Raw genomic sequence first — 17,738 nt, 5'->3', positions numbered from 1 at the left:
CCTGTAGGCTGTATATTCAAGGCGAAACATAAATTTATGAGTAAAATTCATTAAAATTGCAACAAATAATAAATCTAAGCTTATAATTTCAAAACTACAATAAGTTGAAGAACCTTAAATATTAAACCCATAAAGTTTAAATCTTGAATCCGCCTTTACGATACAGGAAGATAGGAGAAAAAATAAAAGGTGGGTATTGAAGTTTACCATCCAAAAAAGACAATCCAATTGTAAAGTGTGAGGTAAATGCGTCTTAGAACTGATAAAACTCCAGCCATTGACAGACTCCAAAAAGCTTAAAACTTTGAAAAAAATATCCAAAATATCAAAAAACCCAATTGGGTATTTGAAGAAAGAAGTGTATTTATGAGAAATTAATCAGTGTTGGTGAGCAGATGAACTACTGAATCTGCTTCTCAACTGTCAACGCTTAGCTGACAAAATTATTCAAAACCGTGGAAAACTCCATTAATGGTAAAGAGATTGGCAAGTAAAACGACGTCGTAGTGAAGTGGTGATGAATTGTTCCTTCTTGTTTAACCACGTGTCATGTTAGGAATGTTAGGTAGAGAATCATAACAAGTCTTGCTGTCACCGACTCCGACTCGGACCTGAGACTCGACTCGAGAACTGGTCTCGAATATGTGTTTTGGAACTTAGACTCTCAATTTTTTATTTTGGAATTTGACTCTTGACTTCACACTCTATTCTTCGATTCAAAATTTGTCTCTTGATCTCGAGGGTCAATAGCTAGGCATCAGGGTTAGATCACGTCTTAATGAATTGCATTTTAATTTCAAATGTAATGTAGATAAATAGTAAGGTGGAATGTTTTTGCAAGTTTGTTACTCTCTCCGTCCCCATATTATAAGTCACATTTTTCATTTGCACTTGCATTAAGAAATAATATAATTTTACCTTTATGTCCTTATTTAATGTTTGTTAATGACAACTTTGTAATAAATGATAAAATGTTAGATTTCAAAAATATAAATGCATTTGGATGACTATTTAAATTTTACTTTTTGGAACCAAATTTTTTCACCAATTGATCCAAAAGAAAAAAAAATCAAGTTTTTCCCACCTCAATTTTCCTATATATTTTGTGTAAAATGTTTTTTTATATTTTTATGTATAAATTCTTAAAGCAAACATGACAACATCACAAAATATTAAAATTCCATTACTTCTAATTGATCTAAATTTTCATGTACTGACTCTGATGTTATTGATAATGAAATAAGACGACAAATGAATTTTAGTTCTTGTTCGACAAATCATTTGTTTTTTTATTTAAATGGTGCATAACTCCTTTATTTGGATCTTGATTTTTCTCAATTTGGCCTTCACATGTTTTGGTTGGGTCTTCTATTTTTACATCCTTTGAACTTTTTGAAATGTCATCTTCCTTGATAAAATTTGTTGAAGCTTCAACTTTCAAGATTATTTTTGAATTTTTTTCATCTTTTATTTTTAATTTGTTTGTTGATATTTTTTTTCAAAATCAGATTTTATAGAATAAGTAGTGAATAAAGAAAGTACTCCCTCCATTCCATATTAACTTAAGCTTTGAGCCCTTTTCCATTTTTTAAATTAACTTAAGTTTTCAATCTTCAAGACTATTTTTAAAATAATCTTCCAATTTTACCCTTTAAGTTAGTATTGAAATTAGTTATTATGATTAATGTTTAGTTATTTTTGACAATAATTAATAAGGGTAAAAATGAAAAATTATGTTCAATTTATGTCCTAACCTACTTTTCTTAAAGTGGTGTGAAACACCTCAAAGCTTAAGCTAATATGGAATGGAGGGAGTAGTTAATTAATGAATGAAGTGCTCTCCCAATAAAATTAATTACTTGTAGATTTCCTAGGTTAGTCAAAGTAAATACATTTTCAAGATTAATTAATTAATCAATCAAGGGTATAATGGGCAAAATATGGTAATTTATGCATAAATTTTATAAAATGACATATAATGTGGTCCAACTATTTTTAGAAATAGGTGACTTATAATATGAGACGGAGGGAATAGCATATTACTGGAGCTCTAACTGGATATTGAATTCTAAAAAAAAGTACTCTAAAGTATAGTACGATTTACTCATAAAAATATAGGTAAATATGGATCAACTCATCTTCTTTCCAACTCATTTTGCCACCCATTCACTTTAATCTTATGAATTAAATATGGGTGGATTGAATTATTCTTCATTTATATTAACTTTGTTTTCACCTCTCCATCCACTCACCCCCCCCCCCACACCCACACCCACATTAACCACTACTAAACATGACATTTAGACTAATAGTTTCAAAGCATGTTATTAATATTTGTATAATTCTAATTATGTTATTAAATATAAAAGTTATGTTGCGACAAAATATAGAATACTTTTTTTTCTTTGGTACAAATTAAAAGAGAAAATGTGTCATATATATGAGGCGGAGATAATAGTATTTTATTATTTAATACTCCTCTATCCCATTTTATATAATATTATTTGATCGATCACAAAAAATTTAAGAAGTCAATTTCAATGATCTTAGAAATACATAATTTTAATTATTTTTTTACTTTATGAGCAAACCTTCAAGGTAAAAGAAAAAAATGTTTAATTTGACGGTTTACTCTTAAGGTAAGCGCCTTCAAATCTTATGTTGATTGTTTAAGAAAGAGAGTAGTGTTCAAAATTTATGATCTAAATCAAATTATAAATAAATATGTAACTATAAGTATCTTATTAATTAGGAATAAAATGCAATTAAAGTCAATATGAGGAAGTATGCATTTTGGAACAAATTAAAAAACATGGCACATAAATTTAGATGAATATGCGAGAAAGATTTTTCTCATATACTCAAATTGCAATAAAGTTACTCTTATCGGTAAATATTTTACATCAAATTAATAAATACATAACATATTTAAATTTACAAACACTTTTTTTTAAAAATGATTGCCATATTTAAAAAAACAGTTGAGATGGTCCAAAATTTAAAGAGAATACATGTGGCCTAATTAATAGAGGGGGAACAAAATGACACATCTTTCTTATTCAATTTTGTTTCTCCCTCTAAAGCTAGATATTAAATTAGACCAACCTCAATTTTACCAATAATTTCACAAGTTTGATGTTATAATTTTATTTTTCTCAGAAAAAGATACAACAAAATATCTAAATCAAATCTAGCTAAAATAGAAGAATTAACTCAACTTTGTCTAAATTTTACATAAAATCACTAGTTATAATTAAGTACAAGAAGGTGCTACAATCGCTAATGACTTCTTATGATACCAGAGTAAAATATAACATTTTTTTCATTAAAAGAACAATTGAATGACTTTCTATCGTATTAGATAAAATTGAATGACTTTTTCATTATAAAAAATAATTTGATTACTTTAGTGTAATAAAATAAAAGGCGAATATAAACAACATTCGTGTGATTTTATTTGCTACGGCTATGACTTAATTTGGAGCTAAATTAACTCCCAACCATAAACCAAGAATTAATTCTTCTTTAATCTACTAATTAACAAGAAATCTTGAGCTTTTTCCTAATTCTTCTCTTTTTAGTTTTCTTGTGTTTTTCTCTCATGTTTGAAACTCTTCCTCTTTCCTAAAATATTTTTGTTCTTTTGAAAACATAAAATACAAAAGAGGAAGAGTTTCATTTATCATGTGAATTATTTAAAAAAGAAGAAAAAAAAGATCAAGAATTGACAAGATGTTGCAAAGAGCTGCAAGCAATGCTTATTCATGGTGGGCTGCTAGCCACATTAGGACCAAACAATCCAAATGGCTTGAACAAAGCCTTCAAGGTATATTGACCTTGATAATCATTTTAATTTTTAATTGTGGTGTCAAGGTTAGCTGGTAGGCATCTCGAGTAATTTCATTGGGTGCTTATTATCTCGTATCAGTACATGTACCATGTAATTTTGTCACCGTGATGGATGGGAAGAAATGAGCTCCTCTTCATTTTATAATATATTTTTTTGTTTGCATTGTATTGCTTTTGTCCCTCCATTTTAATTAAATTTAAAAACCAGGTAGAAAATATTATCAAAGGGTTCTAGATATATGCTAGATTGCACAATCTTATTACAACAACAATTATGTACTAGGTCTCAATTTCAAGCTAGTTGGGGTCGATTGAAAAATATTATTAAAGGGTTCATTTCAAAGCTATGTTGCTCGGACTTTTTAAAAATATTGTCGCATCCCTTGTCAAATCTTCTAGAAATGCACTATATTTGGAAGATCCGACACGCACCCGTTGAGAACAAAGAGTTCAAGCAACATAGTATCGAAGTGGTCTATGGTAGTGATGTCAATCAAACGAGTCATTTTCCTTTTGGTATAATACATAAACATACATTCAAATTTGGCCTTAGCTGGTAAGTAAGCACTCCAACTTTGAGAGTGCATATCTAGACACCTCGGTCAACTTGATCTCAACTGACGACCAAACACTCCAACTCGTCCCCACTGTGCTTGTGGACACCCAATGCTGACATGACACATAAGTTTTGGAGGTGTCTAGATGATCAATTTGTAAGTTGAGATATTCAACTGACACATTGGAGACAAGTAAAGGTGTTTAGATATGCATACTTAAAGTGGGAGTGTTTACTTGCCATGCTGAGGCGAAATTTTGAATGTCTACTTATGTATTTTGCCTTTCTTTGTTTCCTGCATTTTCTTGCTTGTTGATTATGAAAAGCAATAACTCCATTTGTATATGCATATGGTGTTAACAGATATGCAAGGGAGAGTTGAAACTGTGATTAAGCTGATTGAAGAGGATGGAGATTCATTTGCCAAAAGGGCTGAAATGTACTACAAGAAAAGGCCAGAGCTGATAAACTTTGTGGAAGAATCCTATCGTGCCTATCGCGCGTTGGCTGAACGATATGATCATCTGTCGAAAGAACTACAGACTGCCAACAACACAATTGCTACTATCTGCCCGGAACAAATTCAACTAGCAATGGAAGAGGAAGACGAATATGGCGCCCCAACTCCAAGAATGCCAAAGGATTTTACACAAATTCCACCAAATGGATCATCAAACATACCAAAGCCTCCTATAAAAGACTTAAAAGGTCTTATGTCAACTACCACAAAACAAAGACAAGGCAAGAAATTGACAGATGATGTCGCGAAATCTGGTTTGTCCAAAAACGAGGCTATTGAAGAGATTGACAAACTTCAGAAAGACATATTGGCCTTGCAAACTGTGAAAGAGTTCATAAGGAGTTCCTACAAGAATGGACTTGAAAGGTACAGAGGAATTGAAAACCAAATCATGGAAAAGCAACAAAAGATATGTACGTTGGAGGATGAATTTGGCGAGGGTCGGGTTATTGAGGATGCTGAGGCTTGCACTTTGATGGCTGAAGCAGCATTGCAATCATGTCAAGAAACATTAACTCATCTCCAGGAGAAACAAGATGTATATACACAAGAAGCGCAAGATGAGTTCAACAAAATTGACGATTCTTGTAAGAAACTTAAGTCCTTTAGGCATAAGTATCTTCCCGAGCAAATTGATGAACTGAAGGCTGATAGAGTTAAATTCCCGAACCAACAAGTTGGTAAGGAGATAGAGTCATTACAAGACAAGATTAAGGACCAAATGGACGCGAGCTCTAAAGGATCTTTAACGATGTCACAATTGGCAGAGAAAATCGACGAGCTTGTGAATAAGGTGATCAGCCTAGAAACAGAAGTTGCATCTCAGACACTTTTGATTGACAGATTAAGAAGAGAAGCTAATGAACTACAAATACAAGTTCAGTCTTTGGAAGACGATAAGGTAGCTCAGACAGGCGATACCTACAACCTGAATATCAGGGTGACCGCGATAGAAGCAAAATTGGAAACTATTGAGAACATCAATAAAGATGTTGTAAACCAAGACAGTAGCCTACGAACTCACTTTGTTGAGGCTCGTGCTAATATAGACCATTTATCCGGTAAATTGAGTAGTGTCCAACCGGATGAGGAGCTCGATGGAACAGATTCATCTCCAAATGAAGTGACTATGAGACAAGATCCTGTGACACAAAAAGATCATCCTAGTTCAGGTGAAGGTCTCAAGAACTTAAGTACCATAACAGAAAAAGATAAAGAAGTTCGCAAAGAGCACGATTCCAGTCTAAGTAACAAAGGGGAATTTAAAAAACCTACAAAGAAGCACGTCACATTTCTGCAGCCAATAACAGCTGAAAAAGGCGATGAGAAAGTCTCAGCTCAATCTGGAACTAAAGTTTACGAGACGAAAATAGAGGAAGTTGCAGAAAAGGAGGATGATCTTAATTGGCAACAGATGCTGTTGAGCGGTTTGGAGGATAAAGAAAGCATTCTCTTAAATGACTATAAAACAATTCTCAGGGATTATAAGGAAGTTACAAAGAAGCTAAGTGATATGGAGAAGAGAGATAGAGAAATCGAGTTCGACCTCACACTTCAGATAAGAGAGCTTAAATATGCTATCACAAAGAGGGATGAAGAGATACATAATCTACGTCGAAAATTGAGTCTCATGCAACAAGGACATGCTTCTGATCAAGATAAAGAGCTGAAGGTAGAAAATCCTTCATCTGATCGAAGCTTGAAACCCGATGAGCTGCCTCAAAGGAAGGACAACGATATTCCTATAGTAGAGCACGATGAAGAAGACATCAAGACGATTTTGGTTGATCAACGTGCATCAGTACTATCGCCAATTGAGGGGAAAATCCGGTTTAGCATTAATTCAATTCTAGACGAAAACTTGGATTTCTGGCTAAGGTTCAGCTCAACATTCCATCAGGTTCAAAAGTTCAAGACCACGATCCATGACTTGCAGCTCGAAATATCCAAACTCAAAGACAAGGAAATGCAAGATAAATCAGAAATCAGGCCTTTATATAAACACATGAAGGAGATTCACAGTGAACTAACAATGTGGTTATCACACACATTGCTTCTAAAAGATGAACTCGATCGCAAGTTCACAGCTTTATGCAGCATTCAGGACGAAATCACAAAAGCTCTAAAAGTGGGAGTTGCATTAGACGGAATCGGATTGAGCAGTCATGAAGCAGCAAGGTTCCAAGGTGCAGTTTTCAACATGAAACAAGAGAACAACAAGGTAAGAGAGGAACTAGAAGCTGGTGTTCGTCGTGTAACTACACTTCAACTAGACGTCGAGAAGACTATAACACAATTGGATCAAGAATTCGGACTTAATGGAAACCAATCACACTTGATGCACGCAGTGAGCAAATCAAGAATTCCCTTACACTCATTCATCTTTGGAACTAAATCAAAGAAGCAAAAGCGTTCAGTTTTTTCGCGCATTCACCTCAATAGGAAATACTAGGTCCTTGAGGGCTTGGGTACCTTTGTATAGAACATGAATTCTTGATCTTTGTTTTTTCTTCTTCCTTTTGTTTATACATGTATCTGGAAGTTTGTTAATAGTCTTAGCAGTTATATTGTTCTCTATAAACATTCTGACCGGCGTAAAATCATGTTCGTGCTTGTCAAAAGTAGTATAAAAATGAATGTTGTAACACTATGGTATAAACATTATGTTCGTGCTTGTCAAAGATAGTATAAAAATGAATGTTGTAAAACTATGGTATAAATATTATGTTCGTGCTTGTCAAAGGCACAAATGGTGTTCATTTTTTCTCCCATCAAAACTAGGAGGTCAACATACGAGTTCAGCAGAATTCAGTAGCTTTAATCCAAATCCTCTATTTACATTAAGAAATCCACTAAAAATATACAAAACTCAATTACTTAAACATGTGGCTATCCTCATAAAGTTCAAATCGTGACTTCGTCTCTGCTCAAACTTTCTCGGAAATGACATCCAATTCCCCCTGAGACAAACTCACACTCCTACAAAACCATTTCCTCTCATTTTCATCTTCTTCATGAACAACATAAATATAATAGAAAATGGCGCTTCCAGCAATGGCAACGACGTAAAGAAACAGAGCAGCCAAGAAGCCTAAAATCGGTGAAAACTGAAAGACAAAGCCAAATATGATGGCTGAATACAAGAACCATAGAACAAGTCCTATAATGTCCTTATGCAATGACTTTTCCTGTGATGGAAAACGACGATATGCATACGAGAAGTATAGTAACAAGACGAAGCTTAAATAAACGAATAAGATGAAAGCAAAAAGCGAATATTGCTCGTGAATATATGCTCTGTAGATATTCCCCAACATGTTAAATGCCATCAAAATGGATATGTATATCATTGATGGTGAATAGCATGCCATAGTTGTTCTGATCAGGGTCGGAGTCACAATAATGCTTTAAAATCCACTAAACTATTTTTGCTACGATTCAGAAGTTATAAACTCAAAATCAAGATTATGAGGTGCAATGTTGAGTTTGATGGTTTAATTTATAGCAATTTTTGTAGACTTATTATATGAAAGGTATATAGTAGGAAAAATGTGTTTGAATTACTTGGAAAAGGCTCAAAGTTTACATTGTAAAATTGGAATTCAATTTTGGAGTAATTTCCTTGAAATATCTTAGAAGAATCGATCCACTTTACTGGAAGCTGCCTTTGGTCCTTTATTGGTCAGCTATGAAGATAGTTGTTGGCGTGAGGGTGAGGGTGAGGGTGGGGGCAGCTCCGTACGAACAAAGTCACATATTGATAGATGAAAAGAAAATTAAACCTTAGTTAGGAAAATTGTGCTGACTTTATTTGAAACAAATAATATTGGGTCTATATTTTGGTTGTTTTAGTCCAATATTTTATTTTATTTTATTTTAAAATTTTAAATTATAAATAGGAAAGGAGAAATGAGGGAGAAAGTTACAAGATCGGAAATAAATTTTCCTCTGATAAAATGAAAGTTTAGGTAACCAATCAATTGAATAAGTAAGCTTGCATGAGAGTAGTTTCATTAGTTTTTCCATTTTTGTTGATTTATAAGTTATTTTGGCCTCTGTTTTATTTTACTTGATCCTTATATTAAAAATATACTTTTCTTTTTACTTATATATTTTAACAAATCAAAAGAATTTTATTATATTCTTACAATATTACTTTATTATTAAATAACTATATCATGTAATAGTAATCAAATTTAGAATTTCAAAGCATAATTAATAATCGTTTAGTAAAGCAAACTCCTAATTTATAATCTATTAAATGGAGTGTCAAGTCAGCTAGGACCAAGCAAACATAAATCAAAGGATCGTATATAAACTTTATAGAAATAAAAGATAAAAGTGACTTTTCAATTTAAAAATTCAAGTTGTTAGATAATATATTATTTATTTAATTATAATTTCGGCATGCTAATTATTGTGTAGATTTGAATTTTGATAGAGCAGATTTAAATTTATCACCACCCCTTACTATTATGTTAGTATTATATACTCTATTAGCTAATACTTATTTCATTTTAATTTATGTTACACAGTTTGATTAGATACCCATTTTAGGGAAGAAAGAAAAATATTTGTATTGCAATCTTAAATATATTTCGATACTTTGAGTCCTGACGCATTACCTTTGTTGATACAAGACAGACATGTCTCAATATATCATATTTCGATACATCGCATAAGAGTGATGCATTTGTGAATAGGGGAGAGAGGAAAATGATAGGAAATTTTAGGTAATTTTTGCTTTTGGGGAAGTGGTATTCACTATTCACCGATGATTTCCTGATATTATCTTTAAAAAATAATCGCTGTTATTGAGTTTAAAAGGAAACTCCGTAATTTAGTTATATTTCAATCAAATGGCTGAAAGTGGCTATTTGTGTAATTCTACCCCACTAATGGGCCTCTTTTTAACGGATAGATCCGACCCCGGAACCCAAATTACTCCAATTTCAAGTTCTCCAAGCCCCAATTCTGTGAAGGGTTCACTTTGCCCAAGTCACCGGCGGCCGACGTTCTACTTCTCACTCTCAATCTCTTTCTGCTGCAAATTATTTTCTCCGACGGAATAAAATTGTATGTATTTCTCTCTTTCTCTTCATATATTTTCATGTTTTTTGCAAAAAATTCAATCATAAAAAAAGTTAATGTACAAAAATTCAATTCTAAAGCTTGCACGTTTAACAATATTGCATATGCTACTTGCGGCGTCAATTTTTGTTTGTGAATGATGAGCTCTGGAATTTGTGAATGTGTTTGATCCAGATGGCACTAAGAGGTGTTTGGCAGCTAAGGAAACTGGTAGTCAGCTATTGCAATTGGGGTGGCAGTAGCAGGGGAATAAGGTAAAGGTTAACTTGTGAAGCTTTTTATCGTTTATATTGGATTTATAGATGAATCTGAATCATAATGAGGCTGTTTCTACTGGGAATCTTCGAATAAGAATGATGAATGAAACGAGAGAGGAAATGTGTACAACTTAAACTTTTAGAAAATCAATGCTTTAATTCGACATATATAAGAAATGTGGCAATTGGAAATGCTGTAGTTGCAATTTTGAAGAAAAACTAAAGAGGAAAAAGAAAGGATTATACTTTATATTATTTCATCCACGATAAGATGTTTTTATGGATGATTATCTTACCTTCACAAGTTTTTAAGTGTTTCATACATATTTTTATGCATCTCAATTTAATAACCTCTTCCAAACTTTATTCTTTATATTTTTTGGTGTTTGCGAAATTTGGTCAAGTGAAGTGTGGATGAATGGAGCAATGCTATTTCCTTGTTCAGTGGAATGGATTGAGTAGTATAATGTTATGAGCCTGACTTTCTTTTGAAATTCTTTTAGTATAAGATGAATGTTTTTTCCCATGTTGCAATCTGTCAAGAAGTAGTATTCTTTCTGCATGTATTGTGATTTGAGGTAAGTGTATCTGTCTAGAATTTTGACATATTGCTGATGTGCAATTTACATGTGGAGGTGTTTAGTCCTATTTGAATTTTAAACATGTAGTCGCGAGAGGAAAAGATTGAGACTTTTTATTGGTAAAACAAAATGGAATAACAATTATTAATCAACTTAAGCAGAAAAATGAGGAAACAAAATGGGCTGCTAGTTTCTGGATGACTGAGGTAGAGGAATATATATAGCAAAATAACTCTGTGGCATATGTAAAGGTATGTATCTACTATTGCAGGGCATTCATGGAGTCTGAATTGCCAGCACTCAAGGAGAAAAATCCGCATCTTGAGGTGGTCACTGAACTCAATCGTGGTCAGCATCCTTTCTTGAAGGGATTATACAGTAAGATTTTCTCCCTGTTTCCGCTCAATTCCATACTGTAAAAAATCATTCTCTCTGTGTCAAAGGGGGGGTGTATATGAAGAGAGAAAAATTAGCAAGACTTACAGTTGACTGTGACCAGAGCGTCTTCTGAATTTTGCTTGGGTTGCCTAGGCATACCTTGACCTGGTATTGAGAAACTAAACAGGCTCCCACTCGATGAGCACTCTATGTTTGAAGATTCCTTTATAGTAGCTTACGCTCTGCGCCGAAGTTACTCTAACTGGCCTTTTTCCATTATGGTTTGCTGAGATCCATTCTGATTTGGAACCCTCTCTAAGTTAAAGCTGTCGAAATGGTGACTGGCAGAATAAATTTTTTGCTCTCTTTGTTAATCAACTGTTTTCCTTATTAGTTACGTTGTTTCTCCACTATCTTTTTCCTTTTTCATTATTCTGATCTGTTATACTCGAGCTGAGGATCATTCGGAAACAGTCTCCTTACCTCCACAAGGTAGGGGTGTGGTCTGGTAAACTCTACCCCTCAGACCCTTGTTGTTGTTGTTGTTGTTGTTGGTTTTTAATCAATTGTATTCAGTTACCATTCATCTATGCTCATTGTCATTGACTATGTTTTCCCTTTCACTACAGATATTGTGGAAACCTCCTTTATGGAAACTCTGTGTTCCCGCCCCTCAACCTGCATCCTACCATCCTTCTCTTTTTATCACTGTGACTTCGTACACTTTCCACTGTTGACCTTTCTTTCACTACTTATGCATGTGGGGATCATTGGAATACATCTGATCTCTTCAGCTATGTTTAGATAGATTTAAAATGAGGAGTCGGTCACACCGATTCAGTGAAGATAACACAGTTCGTGGCACCTTTAGGAATAAACAAAGACACATGCACGTATCTCGTCAAAAACTTATAATATCACTTTCAAGACTTGATTCAGAAAAGATAAGTATTATCTTGTTTTGAAGTTATTATCCCAATGATGCCATGAATGACATTATCTTTCACTGGATCAGTGTGACTTCTTATATTCTATCTTCCCAGACATAGCTGAAGATATATACTCAGTCTATAAATCGATTTAGAGATCAGACTTACGCCAGCAAGCCTTATATTGTACATAGGGTATGACTAGTAATTAGTTGCATTTAATACTTTATTATGTTGACAGCTGAAGAAAGTGTCAAATATAACGTGTCATGTCGAACACATTTTCCACCACGCAACCATGTCCAAACGTAGTCAAATATCTATACTTGTTGTTCTGAAGTTAATATTCCTAATTATGGCTCGTATATTTGTTGTATCAGTTTATTTAAAAACCAATTGTTTTTCCTGTAATTCTTTTCACGAGTGTACTCATTTGCTTTTCAATTAGAGAACAAGAACGAGCGTGTTGTATGTGTGAAAAACTTGAGTCAAGACGAAGTACTTGAAGCAGCGACCAAGCTAAGGAATTCGCTTGGAAGAAAGGTGGTGAAGCTGAAGACTCGGCATGTTACAAAACAACCAAGCGTTCAAGGTACATGGTCAACAGCATTGGAGTTATAAGCGCCAAAAGAAAAAGTTATATGCAGGCGATATCTGTCTTCCTAGGTTTTGTCATATGGTTCGGTAACTTGTAGGCGTAGTCTTTTTGGACAAACAAGTTATGGATTGTGGTCTATGTGTATGAGAAGGTAGACTTTTTTCAATCGGTAATGCACTCGATAATGTAATAATTTACTCGTGATGAGATTTTTGAAGGGGGTGCTATGTTTGAGATGTTGATGGAATGGGATGGAATGCATTTGTTTGTTATGGCCATATTTCTCTGTGTAAGGTTCTCTGTGAAATTAGCTTTCTACTCACCTTTGATCAGCAAATGAAATGTGAATAACCGTTGGGCGGTTCCTATTTTGTTGGTACTTTAAACATAGGTTTTACTCCATATTATTATATTATATATCGTCAGAAAATATTTTTTTATGAACTATTGAACTCAACCACTTGCTTTGGAAGCATTTTGATAATTTCATAAAATTTTGGAAGATTCACAAGCAATGTTGAAAAACTCATTATTCAAAGCGAAAAGAGTTCAACTCAAGGGCATGTGATAGTTATATGTAAGTTATCTTTTAAATTACCTTGATTGTATAAATATTCTTATACTATAGTAACAAAAAACTCAAAACTCGAATTTATAATTTAACTGTATAAGGAATTTGCACTTAACTAATAAATATATATAACATTTATTTTTACATAAATTTCTCTCCCTTTATCAAATATTAATTAAAATATGTTTTAAAGTAAACTAGTCTCAAATAGAAACTAAACTATTACATCAAATCATATAGTATAGTCACATCCAGGAAGAAATTCCAAAAAACAAAACAAATAAGTACGAGTGGTGGAAAGGCCCATTACCACATTAATTTTAATTAATATTTTGATTCCTTTGCTTAAGAATAATTGGGGGTGTAGCTCATATGGTAGAGCGCTCGCTTCGCATGCGAGAGGCACGGGGTTCGATTCCCCGCACCTCCAATTCAACAATTTCTTTCGCACTTTTAACATATTTCGTCTTTTGACCAAGTCAGGTCGGATTCATCATCTACTACTATGTTTATATATATATATATAAACAATACATAGTGTAATGTTATATTTTATGATGAACCTCCTCGATCCTACCTAGCTCCGCTTTGCGATTTGAGAGTAATTAGGAAGCTTTTTTGTTACAAGGTGAAAGTTTAGTTAACTAATCAACTAAGCTACTAATTTGCTGCAAAATTTTTAAAGAAACACAGAAAAGGGTGTGTCTTTGTATGTACACTTGATATATGATAACATCTTAACAAAATTCTACTATAGAATATGCAAAAACATGATCAGCTACAAAATGAATCATTCACTATGATGATTTCAACCAAATCCAGTAACAATATGAAAGAAAACATAAAAAAAAAAATATGTACACTTTTTTCATATGTTATAATGTACTTAATGCAGTTCCTTACTTGTGCTGCTCCGTAAAGAGAAACTCAAAGTTTTAGATGTTGATTCTCTGCGTTAAAATGGGGCAGCATCTCGGAAAATTTCAACCAAAAATTAGCAGCCATCGACTCAAACTCCTCTCGCTTTTACATGCTTATATATCAAAATGGATAATATCTAGAATACATAGCACAGCAGAAGCAGAGCTAGGATTGATAGCGTTCGACAAAAAAGTGTAAGAAGATTACTCCATAACGAGCTCCATATGGCGATTGAGATCCTGGAGATAATGTGTGCTTGTATATTCGTCTGAAAACATCAATGCTCTCCCTCCCATTGACCTCTGCTTCATTTCTACTGGTGCATTCTCGCCTCTCAATAGCTGAACAACCTGCAGACTCGAAGAAAATGTAACCATTTAGTGAATTTCAAATTTGATTCGCGGATTGTTCTGTTGTGCATATAAACATCGAATAGCAACTCTTATTCTTACTACAAAAGCATCTTGTAAGTCGCGTTGGATATATGTTACCCCCTCTGTTTCAATTTATTTTTCTTACTTTTATGTTTAGTCCGTTTCAAAAAAAATGCTTCTTTCCTTTTTTGGCAACTCTTTAATTCAATTTTCTACATAATATGTTTAAGGCCACAAGATTAAAGAACATTTTGGTACACGCTACATATTTTTAGTTTAATACCAGAAGATTCAGATAGGTGTTTTAAGATCCTTTCTGTTCTAACTCTATAACCAAGAACTCGTAGGTGATTGGACCCTTCACACGATCAATCTTTTCAGCTGTGTGCGTTTATAAACTTAACATTCGCAAATTTAAGCAAGGATCAGCAACACTCGGAATCAAAATTACAAATGCTGGTGGGAGTTGATATGAAGGACATAAAGGGGACAGAACATAAAAATGTAGATGTAGTGTTACCTTTTTCATGTTCGGACGAATGTCAGGCAAGTGGTGAAGGCAGCATAAAGCTGTAAACATGGCGCGTTTCATCTCAACAACATCATAATCATCACCTAAACGAGGATCTGCTATTTCCTTGATATTGTTCTTTTGCAACAACGGTTTTGCCTATGCACAATTATAACAAGGTACCGGATACTTTTCAGAAACGTTGAATGAAACATACTAAAAAGTAAAAACCCTTCAAATGAAGTTGCATGACAAATTTGTATGAATATTGTGTCAGTTTAAGAGGATCATTACCCACAACACAAGGCTCTTTCTATATGAATCAACTGCACGACGACCAGTAATAAGCTCCAGTAATAGAACTCCAAAGGCAAATACGTCTGTCTTTTCATTAACAATTCCATGCATAAAGTACTCTGGAGCCATATATCTGAATATCAATTTGCAATACATTAGATCACAAGAAAACAACATGAAGGGACATGATCCAGGATTTTCACTTGGGGGTTCGAAAAAATAAAAATATAAAAAATACATTTTGAATGCCCTGGACCGTGAGCTAACCTTTTGCATATTGTTCACAGGATTCAAAATTTATACATGTACATAAACACAGAATATCTACCCTGTATATATACAGGGTAACTTTTTGTCGAGGGGGTTCGAGTGAATATCCCCTCGTCCTTCTAGATCCGCCCCTTGTGCAATTTAAAAGTACTAATTTTTACATACCCAAAAGTTCCTTCAATGGGAGAAACAACATGATGAACCCATTTTTCTGGCAGCCACTTTGCTAGTCCAAAATCAGAAATCTGCACAACAAATTGGAAAATGGAACTTCAGAAATCGAGATGAAATCACACTTACCAATTGAAGTTTCTAAACGGAAAAAAAGATTGAAACCTGAGGTTCATAATCTTCAGTTAGTAATATGTTTGAGGCAGTAATATCTCTATGGATTATGCGCTTTGGACATTCACAATGAAGATAAAGCAATCCTTCGGCAATACCAGCAGCAACTTTATATCTTATATCCCAATCAAGTCTCTCTTCGGAACCTGAAATGCTGAGTTTTCTGTTTATCAGTCACTCTATAGATATTTCATTCAATGTTAAGTGCATATTTATCAATCACTAAGAAATCAATACTGAACGAACATAGCTAGTGTTTAGAGGGAATACAGCACCATGTATTAAGGAACCGAGACTTCCATGGTGTAAGTACTGAAGAACAAGGTATAAACCGCCATCAGAACTATAACCTATTAACTTAGCAGCATTAGGATGGTTAATGTGAGCAATAATTCCTAGCTCAGATAAGAAATCATCAACTTTGTCCTCGTCGTTCTTCTCTTGCTTAGTTATTTTCTTTACTGCGACTACTTGACCATCAGATAAACGTCCTTTGTACACATCTGCATGTCCCCCTTGCCCAATCAACTTGTCTGTCACATTTCAAGGCATAATTTAGTATAACAAAGGGTTAACTACGCGTAAATTCAGTTGGTTTTCGAGTAATACAGATTATGCAATATCCACTTAAAACGGATTAGATTTGCAAGGAAGTGACATCATTGGTGTAAAACTGTGGGAGCAATGACAATGACAAGAAGATGCAGAGACATATGTTATCACTTAGGGGTCGTTTGATAGGATGCATTAGAAAAAGTAATGCACACAGTAGCTTGTGTAGTACTAATACCTTGTTTGGTACCTTGTTAAAGACACAATTGTTCCTCAAAACCTTTTCCACATCCTTTTTACCGTTATTTGTGGAGGGTATTTTTGTAAACAAATAATTTATTTTAGAAATTATACAATGCATATTATTTTTAATACACCAAACCAAACAATGTGTAAAAATAATCACAGCATAACTAATACTAACATTATTAATACACCTATTCAACACTCATCTTACACACTCTACCAAACGACCTCTTAATGTGACAAAAGAATCAACTTGGAAATTACACTTTTTTGGTGGGGACAAATAGAAACAAGAAGGACCATAGACATTGAGGAAAATTTAATAAATTGGCCCATCAATAACACATGGCCAACTCTACAAGAAAAAGTTCCATATTTAACACTCTAATGTCTGATAGCTGGCCTAATGTTCAATGTTCTGACATTACAATAGTTCCAAATTTTTGATGGGAACTACCATTTTCTCTTGTCTATCCAGTCTCAAGGACTTGACAAATTAAACCATAGAACTAATATAATTTTCATAGATCAAAATAAGGCACAAAAAATGAAGCTTCTTACAAAGATGATCTAGTGAATGCATCAATCATAGGATGAAATTTACACCGTTTGATTGTATATATAACAAATTTAATGTAATTTTCCTAAAAAAAAGATTATTTTTCTCCTTTAGTACTTCAAGAAGTCAGTTTACTTTTCACCATGCCCAAAAAAGAATGAGGATCAAGTACAGTCCTGCTTCGGCAGGAAATTACACTAGTTATACATGGTCAAAATTATTTTGTATATATAGTAGATCTTGAAAGTCCTTTGGCTTCTTCGTGTGTTCACTTTTTCATATTTTGAACCCTCTTAATAAAAACCAAGGCTCCGCCACTGTGACCCCAGGCAC

The 17,738-nt window shown here is 33.6% G+C and overlaps 4 protein-coding genes and 1 non-coding gene across 7 annotated transcripts in view; 3 read left to right on the top strand and 2 right to left on the bottom strand.

The window, feature by feature from the left end:
* Nucleotides 1–17,738, bottom strand: part of LOC125856936 (very-long-chain (3R)-3-hydroxyacyl-CoA dehydratase PASTICCINO 2-like) — a 124,542-nt gene that overhangs the window by 6,382 nt on the left and 100,422 nt on the right. Inside the window, exon 2 of the mRNA XM_049536596.1 lies at nucleotides 208–311. Coding sequence (XP_049392553.1) covers nucleotides 208–278 — 71 coding nt within the window. The 5' untranslated portion in view covers nucleotides 279–311. The remainder of the gene's footprint in view (nucleotides 1–207; nucleotides 312–17,738) is intronic.
* The window catches only part of LOC125856905 (receptor-like cytosolic serine/threonine-protein kinase RBK1), a 60,447-nt gene that overhangs the window by 40,407 nt on the left and 2,302 nt on the right, over nucleotides 1–17,738 (bottom strand). The window contains exons 3-8 of one of the 2 annotated variants that reach the window (XM_049536563.1): nucleotides 16,324–16,581; nucleotides 16,040–16,194; nucleotides 15,869–15,948; nucleotides 15,431–15,566; nucleotides 15,146–15,295; nucleotides 14,441–14,601 (exon numbers count right to left, since the gene is read on the bottom strand). In XM_049536563.1, coding sequence (XP_049392520.1) covers nucleotides 14,455–14,601; nucleotides 15,146–15,295; nucleotides 15,431–15,566; nucleotides 15,869–15,948; nucleotides 16,040–16,194; nucleotides 16,324–16,581 — 926 coding nt within the window. In that variant the 3' untranslated portion in view covers nucleotides 14,441–14,454. Of the gene's footprint in view, nucleotides 1–14,197; nucleotides 14,602–15,145; nucleotides 15,296–15,430; nucleotides 15,567–15,868; nucleotides 15,949–16,039; nucleotides 16,195–16,323; nucleotides 16,582–17,738 lie in introns of those variants that run through there. The other variant, XM_049536562.1, reaches the window with a different exon arrangement.
* On the top strand, nucleotides 3,581–7,450 carry LOC125856895 (kinase-interacting protein 1-like). The gene is made up of 2 exons (XM_049536552.1): nucleotides 3,581–3,826; nucleotides 4,769–7,450. The coding sequence occupies exons 1-2, from the start codon at nucleotides 3,733–3,735 to the stop codon at nucleotides 7,375–7,377; spliced, it is 2,703 nt and encodes a 900-aa protein (XP_049392509.1). The 5' UTR covers nucleotides 3,581–3,732; the 3' UTR covers nucleotides 7,378–7,450.
* On the top strand, nucleotides 9,880–13,034 carry LOC125856963 (54S ribosomal protein L51, mitochondrial). 2 transcript variants are annotated; one of them, XM_049536628.1, is made up of 4 exons: nucleotides 9,880–10,001; nucleotides 10,191–10,270; nucleotides 11,126–11,232; nucleotides 12,610–13,034. In XM_049536628.1, exons 2-4 carry the CDS (start codon nucleotides 10,191–10,193, stop codon nucleotides 12,780–12,782), a joined length of 360 nt encoding a protein of 119 aa, XP_049392585.1. In that variant the 5' UTR covers nucleotides 9,880–10,001; the 3' UTR covers nucleotides 12,783–13,034. The 2 variants fall into 2 exon arrangements, with proteins under 2 accessions (XP_049392585.1, XP_049392584.1); XM_049536627.1 differs by having other exon boundaries at nucleotides 9,949–10,001; nucleotides 10,182–10,270.
* TRNAA-CGC (transfer RNA alanine (anticodon CGC)) lies at nucleotides 13,688–13,760 on the top strand. The gene has a single exon. It is a non-coding gene; the product is annotated as a tRNA-Ala (tRNA).

The sequence above is a fragment of the Solanum stenotomum genome, chromosome 2 (genome assembly GCF_019186545.1).
Source record: "Solanum stenotomum isolate F172 chromosome 2, ASM1918654v1, whole genome shotgun sequence".
In the NCBI taxonomy this organism is placed as follows: Eukaryota; Viridiplantae; Streptophyta; class Magnoliopsida; order Solanales; family Solanaceae; genus Solanum; species Solanum stenotomum.
This window is presented reverse-complemented; position numbering and strand designations above follow the sequence as displayed.

Bases quoted from the DNA above. Each gene is read 5' to 3' on its own strand.
- LOC125856895 (XM_049536552.1), top strand. From the start codon at position 3,733: ATGTTGCAAAGAGCTGCAAGCAATGCTTATTCATGGTGGGCTGCTAGC. The intron at 3,827-4,768 runs GTATATTGACCT...TGGTGTTAACAG, and splicing joins GCTTGAACAAAGCCTTCAAG to ATATGCAAGGGAGAGTTGAA.
- LOC125856963 (XM_049536628.1), top strand. From the start codon at position 10,191: ATGGCACTAAGAGGTGTTTGGCAGCTAAGGAAACTGGTAGTCAGCTAT. The intron at 10,271-11,125 runs GTAAAGGTTAAC...CTACTATTGCAG, and splicing joins GGCAGTAGCAGGGGAATAAG to GGCATTCATGGAGTCTGAAT. The intron at 11,233-12,609 runs GTAAGATTTTCT...CTTTTCAATTAG, and splicing joins TTTCTTGAAGGGATTATACA to AGAACAAGAACGAGCGTGTT.